The sequence below is a fragment of the Trachurus trachurus genome, assembly GCF_905171665.1.
Source record: "Trachurus trachurus genome assembly, chromosome: 15".
NCBI classification, from domain to species: Eukaryota; Metazoa; Chordata; class Actinopteri; order Carangiformes; family Carangidae; genus Trachurus; species Trachurus trachurus.
This window is the reverse complement of record NC_139906.1, coordinates 14,820,578-14,841,575: the sequence shown is the minus strand read 5'-3', so window position 1 is coordinate 14,841,575 and position 20,998 is coordinate 14,820,578. Positions and strand designations below refer to the sequence as shown.

Here is a 20,998-nt window from a genome sequence, read left to right as displayed (position 1 = left end):
GAACCAGAGAAATACAGAAAATGTTTTGTAAGACAAGAGGATGTATATTAAAAATTATGTTTACTGCAAATTACACTTGTGTGTCCTCAGGGATCCAAATAAAAGTGAGTATAATTTCTTCATTCTGTTTATGCTTGTTGCAAGGCACCAAAGCTAATCAGACACACACAGAACACCAGCCCCACTGATAAGACTGTCCCAATTTACTCTCGCAGACTGAAATTTTAATAAATCTATGGTAAATGTCAACCTCACATTTTACCATAAAGAAACCACTAAACATCATATGGAATAACTAATAAGAGTAAATGTAATATGAAGGCATCTGCATTCTTTTATGATTTAATAACATACATTATGTAGACCCAGGGTGTTTGATGTGACTATTAATGTGGCTGTCAGTAGGATGTGTCGTTTTGTTTACACTTCTTTACAGTAGTGAGCCTATTGTCCTGCAGTGTATGAACATCGACAGACGGCTGAATAAGTAAAGTACTCTTGCATCATCTTGCGTCAGCTGGACTAGAGAACAGAAGAGGAGGAGCTGTTGTAGGAAAATAAAACTTAATTGTGTCATGAGTCATGGCTCTGTGATGTGAGCTTATAGAAAAAAACACTGGATGTATGACATGGTTTAAAACATTATGTAACTATGTTTAAAAGACAGCAAGGAAACACCTATTAAAGAGACAATAAAGGTTTTATTCATGTACATCATGATACACAAATTTGATCTGTACATAAATATTGCATTTCACCCAAAAAAATGATCAAAATTCAGTTAAAAGGAACACAGGTCTTAAACGTGCTTTCAAAAAGTGAAGCTGCGTTGGTAATTAAGAGGACTGCAGTGAAAAGAAAGTGAAAAAGGTGTTTGGATGACTGTAAAATTCAGAACTACTAGAAATCTATAAAATACTTCTCAGATGCTTTAAAACAAACTTTAAACCCCTGATATAACTTCATAAATGCTATAAAATATTTTGGTTGAAATGCTTTCTAAATTTTCCTATCTTTGAATGCACAAAAACTGTGCACAACAACGTGGGTGTAACAAAACGGGGCAAACATCTCAGTTGTCCTCTGTGTCACTGATGTAAGTGGGACAACAATATGTGTATAAATCACATCAACATGCAATGATAAAACAGACTGAAGGGCCAACAGCAGCCTCAAACAGAGTAGCAATTAACATTCATTTTCAAAGTTGTCTTTTTATATCAAAAACTGTTTCTAGTAGTAGCACCGACTTAAATAGATGTTACTGTTTTATTTACTAAGTTGTAAAACTTCGGGGTACAATGGAAGGCTACTAAACAGTAGCCCCATTAGGCACTGTGTTAAACCCCTTTAAAGTTAGTGACATCAGTAACTCAAGCCAAGAGACAACGTCAAGTACCTCAAACAGAATTGCTTTTAAACAAAGCTGCATTAGTTGGCAGCTTCACATACTATATAATGCATAATCAAACACATCTCTTTGGGAGACACCTCTCTCCCCCAAGTCAGCAACAGAAACATTCGCTGGAGAACTTCTGTGTGAGTGGAATGCTGTCTAATACAATATTGACACTGACCTGAGTAACTAAAGCACTTAAAAGATAGGCAGTGAGATCATCACCATCTCGCTGTGCTATCGTGAGGCATTATTTGTGAACAAAACAGAATTATCATAGACAGATGTGACAGTTATAAGGTAATTGCCAATGTGAGTTAGCTTGGCAGGCAGACATACAAACAGGGTCAAGTTCTACCTTTGCATACCTCGCAGTGCCCTCCTTCACCTTCATAAAGTGCCTGTGTCAGTAATATAGCTTGAAGCAAGTTGGTTAAGCTTATATACGACTGACAAGATGTGTCTGAGAACCACGAATGCAACTTGTTGCTTTTAAAATTATCTCACAATTCATTAGTAGTTCTTAAGAAACAGATATGATGTGAGAGTTTTCAAATATAGATGAGATCAGAGGCTTGTCCCTATTAGTCAGGCACTGTGCTGGTATCACAGACAAGCTGCTGTGGGATGATGACAACAATGACACTGGTGATACAGGTTATACCTTGATGTCCGAGCATTTCATACTTGCAGTTGTTGAGTTTGTAAACGGTTATCTGCCAAAGATATGTCAACACTGGCATTTATGTATCAGTGCAAGTGTGTGTGCATCTTTTTTGAAGTGTGTTGGGTCGTGCATTCAGGTGTAAACTGTGCAGGCAGCGCACTTCAACATTGGTGTTCCTAGTTGCCACTTATAGATCTGTGCGTTGCAACTATGTGGTCTTGACACTCAATATCACTTTGGTAGATGTTGCTTTGAATATTAAATTTTCCTTTCATCAGTGCCATGAAAAGCAACACTCTTTGAACCTCAACCAGAAAAACAGACTTAAGGTATTTAAAAGGCTGAAGAGGACAAATGATCAAGACGGTGGCAAGAAGGCGTTTGGAAAAGGGTGGTAACACAACAAAATCTGGTGGAAGGCGTTTACTGTGCAGAGAACAGGGCAGAGAGGCCTTTGGAGAAAGCAGGAGGGGTTTATAGAGCACCTTGTTTGGGGTGGGACGGTGTTTTCTGTTGTGGTTGTCTGAGAAACTTCAGGCTTCCTCATCCTCGCTTTGAGATGGCTGGTACTGGCCAATGGGCAGCAACTTGGTTACGTGGCCGATACCTTTCGTCACGCCCTCTCTAAACAGCACCTTAGCTCCAACCTTCAGGTATTCTGGGTGCTTGATGAACTTAAAGAGGACCACTGCTTTCTCTCCTGTCCTCAGCTCCGCCTGTGTACAGTGACGTATCATAAACACATCTAAGAATAGTCGGACATAATCTGCTCAAGGCAACTAAGTGGGATAAAACAAGCATAGATTTTAGAAACAGAAGACAATTTCCAGACAGCTGTATCCTGGTGGATGAACTTACCTTGTCATACACAGCTGCCACAGTGGCTGTCTGTCTCACATTGCCAATGTGCACAGTAACCTGGAAGCCCTTGTGGAAGGTCTTAGCATGGAAGAGCAGCACAATCTCAGCCTCAAACATCCAACAGATGGTTGGATCCATCTCTGGACTCACCATCACCATACCCTGAGTGAGTGCAAAAGACATGATTGTATACATTAGATTACAATTCAGTGTGTGACATGTTCTTTTGTTATAATGACATAAATGTCAATTGATTAAATTATCTAATGCCGATTACTCGCATGATTTCCATAGTTAACTGGAAAAATATGTTTGCTTTATGCAAACGTATGTTTATTGTTATTGCAACAATCTGAAACAAGGACAAATACTGTCCAGTGTATTCTCCAGAATAACATCTGATGCTGCTGGTCTTTCAAAGGGGGGAAACTTATTTTCGGCCTTCATCATAAAATTCTCCAGTTATGTATAATATATATAGTATTAGTGGCATTTAAAGTAATTTTGCGTTTACTTATTATCGCATCAACTTTGGCAGCCCTAATTAAAAGTATACAGAAAAAATGTTTTGAGTTCCTGTCTGCTACATTGACGATAATGGCTCATGCTAATTAGTAATTACTCTTGTCTGTTTTCTCCATATGAATAAGAGAACAGTGATCCAGACATTTATTTTCATGAACACACTTCCCATAGATAGAGCAGTCTAACCTTGCGTAGTAATGAGCGGTCAAAGTCCCCCAAGGCGAGTGTGGCAGCCTGGCCGGCCCTGAGTACCCTGCATGCCGAGCGGTTCCTCTGGATGCTCCCGATGGTCAACTTGTGGAAATGGCCTGAGTCTGTGGGCCCTACTACAAGATGATCTCCCTCACGGCAAATACCACTGCACAATCAAAGAGAACAGCGGCTCAAAGAGAGTCCATGCCAAACAAACCAAATAATACAAACTGAATAGATGATCATGAAGAAAGCATTTCAATACACTGACCTGTAAAGAGTCCCTCCCACCACAGTCCCCACCTCTGGCACTGTGTAGATCTCATCCACCTGTAATAGGATGTTCACTCTTGTCAAACTCATTGTCAAAGGCAGAATATACAGGAGCTATCTGATCACTTATGTGCCAACACATGCTTCATCTCAGACCTACCTGAAACTCAGTTAGTTGTTGCATAAGCTCCTCCTGCTCTTTGCTGTTGCTGAGAGGAGGAATGATGTTGAAGAAAACCTTAAGCAAGTCTAAACTCTCTCCCGACACACTGGACAAGGTGAAGATGGGTGTGATGCTGCCAGAGAGAGCACAAACGCAAAATCAGGGCACACGGAAATCACCGGCTAGTTTCTGCCCTCTCTTGTGATAACATAATCTAGAAAACGTTAAAAATAAATCAGGTTCATATACTTGATCAATGATGTATATGTGGCTCTTTTCATACTTGGGTGACTGGGCGAACTGTTGAGCTGCTGTGACAGCGTCGTCCGTGCTGCTTACAACCATGGGCACCTTGTTGCAGCCCGGCTGTTTCAAGACACGCTCCAACTGCCGCACCGTGCGCTCCACAGTGGCCCGCGTACACAGGTCCACCTTACTGATGACGATGAATATTGGCACCTTCAGGGCCATGGCGAGCCCAAGATGCTCTCGAGTAGTTCCAGCTAGAAAAGGGTAAGAAGGAGAGGATGCACATTAATAGAAAAAAAGCGTTGATGCACAGAATATTACCTTTGGCAGAATCAAACCTCTCAACCGCCAATGTTCATTTGATGTAGCTAGACAGTGCTTCATATAGATAGGATATCAAAAACAATACAATAGAGTCAGGGGCAGAGAAAGGACACTTTTTATGTGTACAAACACAATGCCTGTCCTCAGTCCACAGCTGTGACCTGAGATAATATTGCTTATCTTCAAGGCAAGCCACCACTTAATGTCTGACTGAGGCTCAAGAAACCACGCAAGTAGACTGATAAGGCCAGGTAGAATTTCCCATGACGTACGATTATTATGGCATCAGAGTACGAAGATACAACAGCATGGAAGAGACTATTCTAATTATGTCACTAATGTTTGGGCTGTCCAGAATGCAAAACAAGACCCTTTCCAAACCAGGTGATGGCAGACATGCCTGGTGGATCATATTTCTTTGTAAACAAGTGTCACGTGAGAGAAAGTGATATGTATAGCAGATAATTTCCCAGACATAGGATATACTGTAGGTCTCAACTCAGCCTACTTCATTTAAGAGGTCAAGGGTACTGAGTACTGACCCTTTTAAACACACTTTTAAAGGCTGACAGAGACTCAAAATGCCCTGACCCCTCATCGGCTGAGCTGCAGACTGTTTTCCAAGCTGTGTTATTTCCAGTGCATTCAAGGTAACAGTGCAAATAAAAATTCAAAGTTCTTCATGCACTGTAAATAACGATGAGTGAAGAGGAAGTGTCAAAAATATTAAATAATGCATTACGAAATGATACAAGATGATTTCCCTCCCCTTGGGTTTTTGGCTTGTCACAGATACAACCTAAGACGAGGCCTATGCATTACACGGATCCATTACTCTGTTTCATAATTAAAGCAGGAGCTCTTGGGTTGCAGACGCTATGTCCCCTTTCTGTCACTTGCATAGCTAAGGTGGTTCTCATTCTTGACCCTATTTCCCCAGCATGCCCCATTTTAGAACAGACAACTACAAACACAGCAATGTCTACAGTACAGACAGTACTATGCTGTAGACTTCAAAAGATGTATAGTATTGCAGATTGTGCTTTATTATAAAATTTCAGATTGTTGTCTTTGAAACCCATTTAAATTCTCCTTTGCACTGCAGTAGATGTTGTTGATGTTTTTTGACTGTATATCCATGCCTTTATACACCAGATGAGGCTAAAAACACTTACACAAGTGTATTTTTTTCTCACATTTTTCAAACATGACGACTGAACAAATATGCTAATTGTAATGTTAAAATATGTTATAATTTTAATTATCAGCTTTCACTCTAATGGACAGTATATTGTCATAGCGGTTATATATGTTTCAGCTGTGCCTTAATAAGCAGTCTGCTGCTTGTTTATTCTCTACCTTGACTTGGCAGAACTCATCACTTAAGATTCCTTGTTATTAATTTTGATGTGTGAAGAAAACTCAACACTTAAAGATAGCATTGAATAAAAATACAGTTTATCAGAGACTCTTGAACACAAGACTTAGGTCTGTATGCGTGTGTTTGTGTGTTTTCAAAATAACCTTAAAAAGAAGTAGTACCAGCCATGCATTAGCAGCAGATTTTAGTTTGCCTAATAACTCCGGCAGGATGTGAGCTGGATTGTTAAATAACCAGTCCTGTCTCCAGGGCGTAGATTTCCGCATTCCTGTTTGCCATTTGAATAAAGTTATTTACAGGTTTTACTTTCAAAAGCACAGCGAAAACAGGTTCTCTTCAGATCAACAGGGGGCTCTTATCTGAGCACACTCACTGCGACTGTGGAGGCCCCTCCCCCTCCCACAGTCATGAGAGAGAGAGAGAGGAAACAGCTGCATATCTATGTCAGGATGGCCGAGCGGTCTAAGGCGCTGCGTTCAGGTCGCAGTCTCCCCTGGAGGCGTGGGTTCGAATCCCACTTCTGACAATACTTTATTTTCTATACCCCTACAAACTAAATCAAATGCCGTTCCTCTTTCTCATGAACACAAGTACTCAAATAATACGTCTTGACAGGCATAACAAAGCAAAGAAAAGCCCAGCCTGCCCCACAAGTTTACAGAGCTCAGGTTTCAGTGTACGTCATTCCTGGATCTCAGTGCTGTTGTTCAAGCTTCCTGTACTCTGTTTCACTACATGTTATCATAAAAGGTCTGTCTGGTGTGGATGGGTGTGATGCTGCTTTAGTAATGGACTATAAGAGAATCTATAATTAAAACAAGCTGTCCAAATACAATGCCCAAGCCAGTCAGATTATAAAATATTAAAATGTGATGAGAAGACCTTGTAAAGTATTCTCAAGACAGGAAAGTCAAAACTTGAATGGAATTAAGTCTTGATTCACTTAAGTTTATTTCATTGCAGAGATCAATAAAATAGACTTACTCCTATGCAAAGTTCTGCAAGTGTTTGGGTAATACCTTCAGGTGACTGGCAAGTGCTATATACTGTACATTCTCAAAGGTTAGTGGTGTTGATGTGCACTGTAGCTTGCTGACCCATTTCCAGGTATCAGGTTTACCAAATCTGCTTGAAATCAACCACAGAACTACTTCAAGTGGGTCAGAGGACTCTGACATGAATGGATGGAATTTGAGATATTTTGGGACCAGTAGTGGCGGGCAGGGTCAGTAAAGGGGGTAAAGTGGCTGTGGTTGGGAGGGTGGTGTGTTACATAAGATCAGATATCACATGCTTCCCAAGTGCTAAGCCAGCTGATCAGACCTACTACTACTTTCTGAAGTGTGGTGTACACAAACATAGACGTCCTGTCAGACTGGCCAGGCAAGTGTTTATTACCAGCTCCCTGTCCCTGTGACTGAGCCACTCTCAACTTGTTTAGTGACCGGAGTGAGTTACTGGATTAAGTGCACAGAGACAGAATTACATACAATGTAGGACATGTTCTCATCAAACATGTAGAAAATGAAAAGAATCAATCAACACTCACCAATGCCAGTATTTGCGCTCACGACCAGCATAGCGAAATCTGGACAGTAACTGGTGAGGCCAAAGATGGTAGTCTTCAGGTACTTGTGGTGACCCGCCAGATCGATGAATGTGATCATTTTAGAGGCACTCTCGCAAATCTCCTCTGCTGTTCGAGACTCGCTGTAATTCACAACCTAAGAGAAAAGAAAGCAAAAGCACCAAAATATTCCTGTTAGAACTAGTAAAGATATAGGTCAGATATCAGTCACAAACATTTGTTCTCTTTCTTACCTCTCCTTTACTGTTGAAGCCAAGGATCTCGAAGCTGATGCTTGAAGTTCGACCAGTCTGGATCTCATGAAGGTGCCTGAAGAGGTTGAGCCGCGCTCTCCCCCGTCCATTGTCAAGCTCACCCTGTGTCAAAACACCCAACAGAGTGGACTTGCCCGAGTCCACGTTACCCAGTACAGCTACTCGCAAGTCCAAGAACTGTGGAAATAATAACACGGGACAATTTTATTTCTTTTTTTAATTAAAAAAACAAACCAGCAACAAAAGGGCATCAGCCAGAAAACAGCATGCCTTCACAGTAGGCTCACTAACCTGTTGGTCGTCTGGCACCTTGCGAATGAGAACTTCAGCAATCTTATGAGGCTCATCAGAGTCATAGTCCACCTCTCTCTCTCGGAGGACAGTGATGTCAGCTCCAACTCTGTCGATCACAAAATTTCCACTTACACGTGACTGACTATTTGGGTTAGGGTTAAGGGGTATATTAAAACTACAGAATGTAAAGCTGGGATAATATCTAGTATGTACCACATACAGTAAATAACACATTTCACTGCATATTGTAATATGTATAATTGTGTATGTGACAAGTAAATATGACCTCATCTTATCTTAATATGTAACTTAAAAGTAAATAAGGACACTTTATGAACTCACTTCTCTGCAAGACGATGGAGCGTCTTCAGTGATGCCCTCATGTCTTCCTCTGATAGTCCCACAAGCATGCCATTGTCCTCAACACCTATTTGATAGACAGCCTCGCCTCGGCCCTCCTGCAGTCGCCATTTCATTTGCGTTGCCAGGTGCTCAAAGCGGTATTGTGTTGGGTTCACCAGCTTTAGCTGAAGAAAGGAGAGAATTTAAACATCAGTGTTGAAATTACACCAGTATCATGGAAAATCTAATCAATTATTAAATAACTCTGAATGATGCAAAAAAAAAAAAAAGCATTTTAGAGGATTACAGAGGACCTGAGGCAATAAAAAAATCTTCAATAAAGTCTGTGTTAATGTGGTGGGCAATGCAGCTGTCCAAAGACTAAAAAAGATCTTGCTAATCCTATGGGGTGTTGGTTTCATAGATCATGTGAGACCACACTTAAATATTCTGACATTTTACCTACATATTACTGGAAGCGTATTGGTATGATGATTGACCTATAGAGAAGCTGTGTTAGGTGAGACAACTAGCTCACTTTGAAGGAAACCAAAATATCCTTTGAACACAACAAGGTCTTTTGCATGACATGACAGCTAATTTGCTTACCTTGTACTCTATATTTCCCTCTTCAGCCTAAGAGACAGGGAGGGAAAACAAAGAGAGACAGACAGACAGACAGAGAACAGAAACAACAGCTGTCAGACTGCAGAGAAGTGAGACAACAGGCTATTGATTTGTTAAAAGACACAAAGAAAAGCAATCTGACTGAATGAGCAGTCAGTGCTCCACTATGAATAGGTAGTCACTGTGAGCCGTTCAAACCAACTAACTGTTTTGCTTGCCTTAATACACAGCTACTTAATGTGATATAGGACAAAATGAAAAGGTAATATACATTTAAAGGTAACTTGTCACTATTCCTACAAGTAAGACAAAATATACAGTTATGATTATTACAGGAGAGTGGAGCTAATTAGCAACATACTAGAGGTCAGCTGAAACAACAACTGAAGCTATGGGATATGTTGAGACATGCCCATTAAAAGGACTCAAGTTTATAACCAAGATACTAAGTGCTAATATATTTAAAAATGGATGCCTGATATTAGCCATAATAAATAATAAAAACGCAGTCCACCACTTAACCTTTAATTTGGCTCAGGGTTCAGTTCATTGGCTAGAGATCAACCAACACAGTTCAATAATAATCCCATTAACTCTGCGTAGTGTTATAAACCAGATGTGGGAGTAACGTTACGTTAACCTTTCGTTACTGTGTAATAACTTGAGTGAATATCTGAGGCAATAATAACATTAGCTCCACGAGTCCAGAGTATACCCCCGCCCCCTCCCCCCTTTGCTAGATATTTACAAACACAGCTGTCCCTCTTTTGCTGTGCTAGCTAGTGAAACACTAGCCTGCTTTAGCCCGCAGCTTGTTACTACTGTACACACATTTAACTTAATGCTGCTGCGAAAACTACTGTGCATACTGTTTAACATCAACTCTTAGTTTGTTTAATGTTAGCCTAAAGGTCTCTGCATCTCATTCATTTTCCGCCGCGTTTCCGACTAGCTACGTGTCACTGCAAGTTTAAATACGATACAAGTCGGGCTGCGGATAGCTAACTCCCCCGCCATGGACAGGAAATGCAACGAAAAATGTACATTATAAGTTATAAACCCCACAACATGCATGTGCAAATACTAATTTAATAAGTTAACGTTGTTATTATTAGAGGACACTATTGTATTGTGTGCGTGTATTTTTCCTGCTTACCTCTGGAGGTAGATACGGGGTGTTATTGCTCGGTTTGAAGGTGCGAGAGAAGCGAGCAGCTTTTGACTTCTTGTTCTTTGCACCAGCTTTTTTGGGGGCTACGCCAAAGCCGTTTCCAGGCTTGACGTTGGAGGCGACACCTGGAGATCCGGAGCCGTGTCCATTTCCTGAGGCGAATAAGTCCGATACCCGCGCATCCATCGGCTTACTCTTGGACCTAAGTTGTTAGCTTACCACTACCTTGGATGTAAAATGATGCTACCGGTATGTTGTTCAACTATATCTCGACTTAGGCAAGCAGGTGCTTTGCATTTGAGTGTTATTAACCTGCCTGTGGTAGCTTACAGCCCCCGAAAGCAGCGCCAGAGCATCGGCCAGCCGCCCCCCAAACTCTTCAAACCGAACAATAACAGCACCGTCCGAGGCTGTAGCTTTGAGTTTACACGGTGTTTACGTCACAGTCCTGCATGTCTAAGGGTGTGCTTGATTTGAATCGCGACAGAGCCCAAGCGGGCGGTTCCGTTTTCTTTTCTAGTTTAAGAGATATCGAATGGTGGGTTAAACACCGCCCGCCTCGCTGCCTCGGTCATAACAGCGTACTCACACAGACACCAGTTTACAGTTCTTTGCATCAGTCGAAAAAGGAAATAATTATGCTTGTTGACAAAGACTTTAAAAAGCGTATCGTTTGCAACATCTGATGCAACAAGACAGAAAACTGTGTCACCAACCGAGACGTATAGATCATAGAATAGAATTTGACCTATGAGTTGGCTTTTAATTGCTGTACAGGACAACAACTCTCCAATCGTGTGTTCATATTATAGCGCAATAAAAATATCAGTCAACAGCCACAAAATGATACAAAGCCTGGATCATTAAGGTTTTGCCTAATTAATTTGCCAACAAAAACAATGATTGATAGTTCCGTTAACTCTTTAATAATAAGGACTGAAGTTATTCTCAGAAGTCAGCACTGACTTTATAGGCTACTGAGTTGATAATTCCTCTGGTTAGTTTATCACACTGTATTAAAGCAAAGTATTACACCATGAAATTCATTAAAAACAGATAACTAATAAGTTGTTAACAACATAATTTCACTTGACACAAGTAACCAACTAATTTGACTTTAATAGTGCAATCTGTTGACCACAGCAAGTGGACAATACTGCCACCAGCTGTTTGGATGGAAATATGACTATATGGGTCCAGTTTTTTTTTGTTTTGTTTTTGTTTGTTAAGGTAGCCTATATAGAGGAGATGGAGGGGATGCAAAACATAATTCAACAGTTTTTGACACTATTTGAAAGTGGGTCTAACTCCATTAGTCTGACAAATCCTCATTGTGTAGACACTTTTGAAAATGTTAATTCGACTAGGTTTGGTTGCATTTCTTTTTTTGCAAATGTGTGGGTCACATCTGAGCTAGATTTCAAAGTGAGCCAGTTGTCACTAGCAAAGTTCATTCCACTTTGCTTTGTTATTCAAATATATTGTTAATGGTAAAATAATTAAATATAAATATAAATATTTGCACTTCTACACATAGTAATCAATATATTTTTGTTATGGTCTTATGTGTTAGGAGTTATAGAGTTATAGTAGCCTACTGCCTGTTCAAAAAGTGTGGAACTTACTGAGAGCCGCCCAGGCCTGTTGAAAGAGCACCATGCAGTGTTTATACACTTGAAGTTTACAGAGCTACACAGCTCTCATGAACTGTGACTGCTTGTTCCTGCAAAGAGACTAAGATTTGAGAAGTTAAAAAAAAAACAGTCAGCCAACACCCCTGTGGGGAAATGAATAGTTCCAGAGTGAAACTCAACACTGATTGGCCAAGCGACCTCTGATGTAGGGGCTCAGCCCATTCAGTCCTGGCTGAGAGAAGTGTTTTGGAGATTTTTACAGCCTTAAGTTACTTCAAACGTCCACTTTCACATCCACACACACAGACACAACACTCCCTTGGTTCTACTCTTTCAGCCACCATGAGTTATCCCCTTGTGTTTCTGCTATGTGTTGGACTACTACAGCAGACTGCAAGAGCCGTCATCATGGATAAGTTAGCAGACAGCAAGATTTGCGGAGATGCAGAATGCTCACGTAAGTCAGAACATGAAAGATATGAGAGCATGCAGTTCATCTTGAAATGCATTATGTGTTATAATCATGCAGTAAAAATTAATAGGTTTAACTTCTCGAGGATAAATCTTAAATAGTTTTTTTCTTTTCTGTCTGTGTCTTATCAGACGTTCTCTCCATGGCCACAGCCTTGGATGACTTCATTGCTCCTGACTGCAGATTCATCAACATCAGGAAGGGTCAGATGGTGTATGTGTATTCTAAACTCGTACCAGAAGAGGGCGGCGGAGTCTTCTGGTCTGGAAGTGTATGTGCATATTTTTCTCATTATGAGTTATTTAGCAGTGTAGCACCTGCAGTGAGTTACAAAAGGAGTTACAGAGGATGTGCAGCAGCTGGGACAAACACATGTTGAACTGTCTGGTCTTGCTGACAAGAGCAAAATGTCAAATAAAAGAACATTTGGTAAATATTTCATTGTATCTAAAATGAGCAAGCATTTACATTATGCGTATTTCAGTAAGGAAGGTTAAATGCATACAGCATATATAATGTGATGCCTGTTAATTTGTGAGAGAGGTCATATTATTTTCACTTGCAGGTTTACAGTGACCGGTATGTGGACCAGATGGGCATCATTGGATACTTTCCTGCAACTGTGTTGAAGGAGACTCACAAGTTTACGCAAGACACAGTTGTGATTCCCACAAATGTGAGTATCTCTTATAGGATTTTTAGTTGCTAAAGTAATAGGTGTTGGTCAACTATTCCAGTATCTCATTTAGTGATTTGTTTTTGTCTTTCTTTCAGAGCATGGACTTCTACTGTGATTAAGACATGACTGAATGAAGCCTCTTTCATCCCAAATTGTGCTTTTAGAAACTCTGGCTTTTATTAAGAAGAATATACTGTTCTTCTATTATGCCATTGTGTCAGACTGTTTGATATTACATCCTGTGGTTTTATCTCCAGCTGAAATGAAAAGCTGGGACACACTTCAGCCACTCATAATCCACAGTCTGACACCACTGCGTGTTGAGCTAGTTCCATCTTTGCTTCGTCTTTACAGGTCCTTTTCAATAAACCCTTTCTCACATCAATCCTGTTGTTTCTTTGAAAAGACAACCACTTGCATCCCCACATAAGTACTCTGACTTGGTTGCGTAATATTTACATATTGATTCTCCTTTTGTAGCCTAAATTTATCATCAAATTACATATAGCATTTTTATTTTAGATTTGTTTGATACTGTTCAATAAATTTTTCATTACAGTTCAAACTGTCTGCATTTCACACTGCAAGTAATGATTCATTCTAAAACAGCAGGCAAAGAAGTCTGCTTATTTTCTTTTGAGTGCAACCTCCAGGAGAAATAATCACATAATAGCACATTTGCTTATGAAATCCATTCAATAGCACAATTAGTCATGCTGACACATTATCAGGTCTTTTTTATTACTATATTCTGTAGCCAATTAATGTGCCCCTGTCCCCTTTCTCTCTGACACTCATTCAAAAACACATGGAGATAATACTGCACTGCACAAACCCTTCTGAACTAAATGATAAATCCAATGAAATGCATTAATACCGGTGAGTTATAGTGATATATTGTACAGCAGCAAAGAAATAAATCTAAGGTAAATGAGATAACTTTTGTGATTAGAGTGACACTGGCAAGACACTCATAAATAAATAAAAAAAAGCAAAGGGGCACCTTTTCTCCCTTTTTTGTGAGTCTTCATCTGAAAGGAGGTTTAGAGTGATGACAGGTTGTTTTTTCTTTTTTCAGCCAGACTCATGACTCATGTCTCTCTGTCAGTTCATTGACATTACTGTTTCTTCAACATGCATCCAACTGAAATTACAGCAATCTACACACTGTGTGAGTATGTGTGTGCATCTGTTTGTTTAGGATTGACTGTGATTTATGTGTCGAGCAGAGCACCCTGCAGGAGCACACATAATTTCGTTGTATATTTTCAGTTATTATAGACCTTCAGAAACTAATTTTAGAAACTAAAATCAAAGGTCAAATTACACCAAGAGGTGAGGTTTTAAGAAGGACCTCACCTCTTGGTGTAATTTGACCTTTGATTTTAGTTGTGATGAATATATTTAACGTTTATGTCAAGTGTTGTTACGTCATTGCATACATGCCAGCCATTAGTCCTTTGTTTTCAGATAAATAAAATATTAGATCATTCGATATGATGACATAATTTGCCCCAATGTCTCTCGGCCTGTCTCACATGTACGGGCGCGCTTACACATATACACACACACACACACACATACATGCCTCTTCTCATGCACAAGCAGCTTCCAGTGAGCTGTTATGAATAAACATGGGCTGACGTCCGTCATAGTTAAGACTCTTTCCACGGAATGATTTGAATCTCTTTTTGATTGGTTTTGAATCGTCTGTATGTCTTCTTTATGCATCGCAGCACCCACCCAGATAGAGAGATAGTCTGGATATAACATCTCTATCAAACACTCTCTGATTATTAAACCCAAAGTCCCTTTGTTTGGATAAAGGAAGACTCAGTGATTTGATGTTTTTTTCAGAGCTTCCATTCCATTTCTCTGCAATTTCAGGAAGTCACATGGCTGCACATGGCTGCTGCATGCATTGATTTGTTTAGACACTGCAAACAGGTCATTTTCATTAGCTTGTTTTTCTGTCTGACCTGCAGGCATTCGTAGAAAAGCAGGCTTATGAGTTTAGGAAACAGGTCTGCCACACACTGCGATCAATCCTCTGTCCCATTCTCAGCCCAGATCAATACAAACCTTTTTCAAATGGGGACGTCCACCATGAACTGCTGCTCGAGAAATACATGCCTGGTACATATCTGAAGGGGTCTGTTAAAGGAAGAGAAGAAGAGAGAGAAGGGAATAGAAGATTTCAGTTCAGAACAAATAGCATGATTCAGAATAAATAGCACTTTATTGTAATGGAGCTGGCACAGGCAGAAGAATTAGTTTCTGAATCCAGTGGCCAACAGTTGTCCCAAAGGTTTGAAACACTTAACTTCTTTTCCTCTGATTGCAAATTGCAAGTTCAGAACTATGTGTATGTGTAGGCCAAAATTCACAATTCACATCAAGTGAATCTAAAGTCAATCTTCCATCAGACAGCTGTAGCTTTGGGGTGTTACCATAGTGACAAGCAGGGATTGTGTGTCAGAAGAGATTGATGTGCGTGCATGTTTATGTGTGAGCTTAAAGGAGCAGCTGCCAAATGCAGGCTACAGCAGATGCATTTTTTTCCCTTTTCCCCCCCTTCCGGTGTCACACCCACACCTCTACCACCCGGCAGCACAGCGCCCTGTACAGCTGAGAAATCAACAGCCTCAGGTCTGGTTAGCATCTGAGTGTGACATGACTCTTTTTATTTTTTCTTACATCCCCAAAAACTCATGTGTGTATGATGCAACGAGCTGAGATACTGTTGAACAAATGTGGCTGAACAGCTCTTAATCTGAACAGCCAATAACTGCGGCAGATTTGATTTATTTTCTTTAATTTGAAGCAATTATAAAAAGGGAGACAAAATTATAATCAGCAAAAGATCAATTCAATTGTGTGAGAGAGGTTCCTTGATAAGCAAAACACTCCAGAGCAATTTATTGGGAAAATATCTCCGTCTTGTCTGCCTCTGAAAAGCTATATAAACTTAAATTGAGCAGAATTGTGGCGAGAGCGAAAGAAAAACGAAAGAGAATGAGATTGGAAGAACATTTGAGGAGCAATCACAATGGTCATATCGAACATGGGGTGACTCACAGTGAATGTTTTTGATGAAACAGCTAAGTTCTTCCCATGGACAAACAAAGGGGCAGAGAGAGTGAAAAGTCCATGTTTTATCTTCACCTGTGACGTACATGCATGATGAGGGGCTAAGCATGTGTCTATAGCGAGTGACTTAATCGGTAGTGTCTTAAAGGTGCTTGAATGACAGGGTTTGTCGGCACAGATTTTCTTCAAGAGTGTCAGTAAATGCCAGCTCACTGCTTGTTTGAACTAAATCAATCAATCAGTCAGTACAAATCAATCACCACCGTAGCCTGAAGAGCACCAGTGTCCATCTGATATCCTATATATTTAAACAAACAATGCACTTTGTCGGTCTAGTTTGTGTCACCAACTGGCCATGTCTTGTCTGATTCTGTCGTACTCCAAGGATAAAGAAAGAAAAGTGATTAATTGAGAGGAAAGTGCAACTTCAACAATATTCTTTCTCTTTCAGTGTGTTTATCCATCTAACCTCTTGTTCACTGTCTGTGTGTGTGTGCGTGTGTGTGTGAATGTGTTATATCTCTGACTCATGTAATTGCACAAGCAAGTGTAATTCCACCCATTTTCTCTGTCACACAAGCACACAAAGAAACCATTGATTTCATTTTTGGTGTGTTCAACCCTGCAAACAGCTCAGCACTCCATTATATCTCTTACTTGAGGGTTACAATGCTCTTCTGTTACAGGAAAAAAAAGACATTTGCACATTTGTACCTAGGAACACCATACTACTGTTGTAATACTAGGTAGGTTAATGCTTTGCTCTTTGCCTCAGTCCTCTGTGAAATAGATTCCACAAGATGTTGGAAACATCCCCCTGTGTTTCTGGTCTATACATCCAACTGATGTGTGGGGAGCAAGGGTTACACCCATAAAAGGTCACCAGTCTATCACAGGGGTGACATAGGAGACAAACAACCTCACACACTCATATTTGCAATAAGAGTTATCCTAATGTGCAATTACCCTAATGGGATTGCTGCAGGCACAGGGGGAACATGATGCAAACTCCTCACAGAAAGAGGGTCCAGGGTGGTAATCCCTGTCTGTGAGGAAACCACTGCTAACCACCCCACCACAGGTTTAATGGATCTAATGCATGAGGAATAGCCAATATCAAACCAGTTTGAGATGAATTTAGCTTTGAGATTTGGTGCATTATCTTACTGGAAGTAACACTGGAAGATGGTAAAATGTGGCCATAAAAAGGTGCACATTGTCCGCAAAAATACAGAGCTGGGCTGTGGCATTCAAACCATGATCGTTTGGTATTAAGTGCAGAGAAAACAAAGCTGCCCTGCAACATTACTCCACCAGCAGCAGCCAGGACACATGGTTGTTTCCACTATATTCATGCTGTTGAGGTCAAACTCTGACTCTGCGTACCTCAGTAGAAATCCTGATTCTGTTCTTCATCGACTGGAGTGGTACCCACTGTCTTCTGCTATGATAGCTTCATGGTGTGAAAGGTCGTGCATTCGGAGATGCATTTCTTTGTTCACCACAGTTGTAAGGAGTGGTTGTACTGTATGAAGTACTGTAAGAAATTTCCATCTGCAGAAAATGCTGCTCTCTGAGGGATTTTTTCATTTTTTGGGTCCAGCTGGATAAAAACTCCAGGGACTATGTTCAAATCCCAGGAGATCAGTAGCACTTTTCCTGCCAAGCCAATGTTTGATATGGACATAAACTGTAGCTCCTGGCCTGATTATAGTCAGTTCAGGTGCACAGGTGTTTCTAATAAAGTGCTTGTTGAGCACTTTATTAGAAAAATTCTTCACTCCTCCAATAAACTGTCTGCTGAGATGTGTCTGTATGTCTATGTGTTTGTGTTGATAAATTGCCTCAGTGGAAGTGGAGAAGTGGAAGTTGTCTGATAGAGTTAAAAGTAAAACATTTTCCCAAGTGGAAGTGAATTTGGTTTTGATATTATTCTTCTCTCCCTTGTCTCAGCACCTGAATAAACCTCCTTTTGCAACCTCACCTTCCCCATCCAAGGAAACCCACTTCCTTCCATTCGTTTCCCCCCCTCTGTGTTTTGTCCATCACCATAGTTACCAATGATTCAGGGAAAGGTAGGTAAGGGAACTGTGCATGTGCGTGCGTGTGTGTGTGTGTGTTTTCATGATTAGCAGTGTAGAAGACCTTCAACAATGACTCAAGCAGTGGTTTAAGCAATTATCTCTATTCTGCTAATGATGTTCTTGTAAGTCAAAGGTCATAAAGCTAAAAGAAAAAGACAGGAAATGAATAGTGCCATGAGGAAATTAGGTGCAGCCATTAGCCTGTAATTTTTAACAAACGAAAAACAAGAGACCTCATCCTGGGACTAGTTTGATAGATGTGTATGAATTAATATATAATTAAAGGTCCAGCAAATGGCTGGGTGTAATAATAAAATGATAGTGTGTGTCAAAATTGGCTAGAAGAGAAATCATCCAGTCATAAAGTTCATCTAGTTAGTAATTAATTAGCTTTGTTTGGATTATGAAACAACTAGACAATAACTATAATTGCATCCCTAATGGAGCCAGGTTTGCTATTGCTACATAGCCACTGTTGGCATCAAAAGTTGTTTACAAGTCTTATAGGTTCAGCCATTATAGCATTCATAATAAGCTGCAGAGGTTACAATTTAATTCAATGCCAAGTGTTTAAGACAACAAGATAGTCACAAGATAAGGACCAGGATCCGAAAACCTAACACCGAGCTATCAGCTAACTAGCCAGTTAAGCAAAGAGGTTACATGCTGCTATTCAGACATGCCGCTATTTCGACATTAACATTATTTTCAAACGTCCCACTATCCCGACATTTTTTTTTTCATTGTCGGAGTAGCAGCACTTTACTATTTTTCAAAAGCCCGTTGTCTTCGTTGTCACTTTGTTGTCACTTTGTTGCTGCTCCACAGAGCCATGGCTAATTAATATGCACGACCATATATGGTTGTGTCAAGGCGTTCCGGGGGCGGAGGTGTGTTCACGTGCGCAACTGCGCACCATTCTTGGATCCAATTTGATTTATCAAAGAGAAATTGCGGAGAGTTGTGCACGCACAGTTTGATAGATCTGAAAAAGGTGTAAATATTTTGGGTGTCTTTTCGACGTATGCCTAAGCAAAAAATTTAGTAGCAGCAGTTTTACACTGCTTACTTACAGTTTTGATAAATGAGGCCCCAGGCCCTAAGCCCAGAGCCCAGACGCTCACAGCTGCACTTCTCCGCGTCGCTGTCCGTGGTGCTGAAGGTGACAGGTTACTTGACAAACAAACTGCAGCATAGTTCTGTTTGTTTATCATGTGTGTCAGTTTTGTTTGTGACTTGATAGTTTAGTTGTTGAGATTAAGAACATCACTCTCTCATCAAACCGGTGATAGGCATGCTGAAAAGAAAATCGTATCGTAGTATCGTGTGGTTCAACTCTAATATTGATTTGGACGTTGACAGACTCTGTTTTCCTGTCAAAACATGCAGGAAAACACACACTACTACACATTAAAACTGATTCAAAGGAAGGAGGGAAAGATAAAACACAAAATAATAAATGACAGAAAAAAACTGTACCTATACAATCCTATCTCCACAATTAGGCTACCGAGAAAATAGCAGAAACATGACTGACTCAAAACGATGAAGAAGTTAGCATTTTTGAATGACTGTGTATAAACTGGCAAATAGCTCCGCCTCTTTTAGACGTTTTCAGAGATCACCCTCTCTTTAACTAGTCAACAAATATTTCATCTAACAGAGAACTTGGTATTTTCTGAGCTTTGTGAAAAGAATATCATTAGATATTGTATGCACATATTTTCCTTCAAGCGCTTCTATGTTTCACAAAGCCTTGAAAAGTTTTATTACGTGTGTATCTTTTAACCTTGTTGAAGAACCTGAAAGTGATGAAGCCGCGACTGATGCCTGCCAACAAAAGACATCCTCTATTTATTCCTGGTTATATGATTGTGACTTGGAGGTCGCGGATAGCTCATAGTTTTCTCTATTCATTTCCTTGTACCATAAATAATACATGTGTTAAGGTAATACATCGCCAGAGGTCTTGGAGAATGCTGTCTGCTGTGTTTGATGCTTACATGTCTTGACATTGTCTACACCTCGCAGAGAAAAACACTTGAAATCTCTGTGGAGTCACGCTTTCCAGTGTGTTGGCTTTATATCAGTGCACCACATGGCACTAATGATACTAATCAAACACAAATGAGACACTGTATTTTGACACGACATTTTCTTCATTTTCTCTCTGTATATAAGCATCAAAAAAGCTATTTACCTTTGCTCAGTAGAGAAAGAGAAAATGCTTTAGTTCCCATTCAATACAAGAGCATATTATCAGGCCTCATATGTAACCAAAAGGTTGGGTGCATTTGGTCCTGAGGAGTATCCTTAGATGAGGCAGATTACTCAGGGAGAAGAAGAAATAATAGGCTATCATTTTATTTCATCATTTAGCTTTTGGAGTCGTGAAAAGCTTCTTTCAGAATTCTTCTATGTCCTGATTCAAACGTTTTTGCAGAGGGGTTTTTGCAAAAGCCTCTGAGCTATGAATAGACTGAGTGTTTGTCATGACAACCAATTACCCATTACAAAAGCAGTGAGGCTAAGTAAGGCAATTAAGTGGTGAAACAAAATTGTGTGTAGCAGGATTTCTCTGTGTGTTCCTGCCCGCATGTGTATATGTGAATATGTGAGAAAAAATGGTCTTGTGTGGAGTTTTATATGAGAACATTTTCCATGTTGCGCTTCACTTCTTTCATCTCCTGGTACTTTAAAAGTAAACTAAACTGTCTACAATTTTAATAGTG

General features: G+C 40.1%; 2 protein-coding genes across 2 annotated transcripts; one reads left to right on the top strand and one right to left on the bottom strand.

Annotated features, from left to right (window-relative positions):
* Window positions 1-692: 692 nt before the first annotated feature.
* Window positions 693-10,717, bottom strand: gtpbp2a (GTP binding protein 2a). Its single transcript, XM_083988464.1, has 12 exons — window positions 10,293-10,717; window positions 9,119-9,145; window positions 8,510-8,694; window positions 8,165-8,273; window positions 7,853-8,050; window positions 7,581-7,755; window positions 4,361-4,580; window positions 4,075-4,210; window positions 3,913-3,971; window positions 3,636-3,807; window positions 2,922-3,086; window positions 693-2,779 (listed from the first exon to the last, which is right to left on the bottom strand). Exons 1-12 carry the CDS (start codon window positions 10,491-10,493, stop codon window positions 2,597-2,599), a joined length of 1,830 nt encoding a protein of 609 aa, XP_083844590.1. The 5' UTR covers window positions 10,494-10,717; the 3' UTR covers window positions 693-2,596.
* Window positions 10,718-12,174: 1,457 nt separating this feature from the next.
* LOC310998530 (otoraplin-like) lies at window positions 12,175-13,462 on the top strand. Its single transcript, XM_083988638.1, has 4 exons — window positions 12,175-12,398; window positions 12,545-12,684; window positions 12,979-13,089; window positions 13,188-13,462. Exons 1-4 carry the CDS (start codon window positions 12,284-12,286, stop codon window positions 13,209-13,211), a joined length of 390 nt encoding a protein of 129 aa, XP_083844764.1. The 5' UTR covers window positions 12,175-12,283; the 3' UTR covers window positions 13,212-13,462.
* The last annotated feature ends 7,536 nt before the right edge of the window (window positions 13,463-20,998 follow it).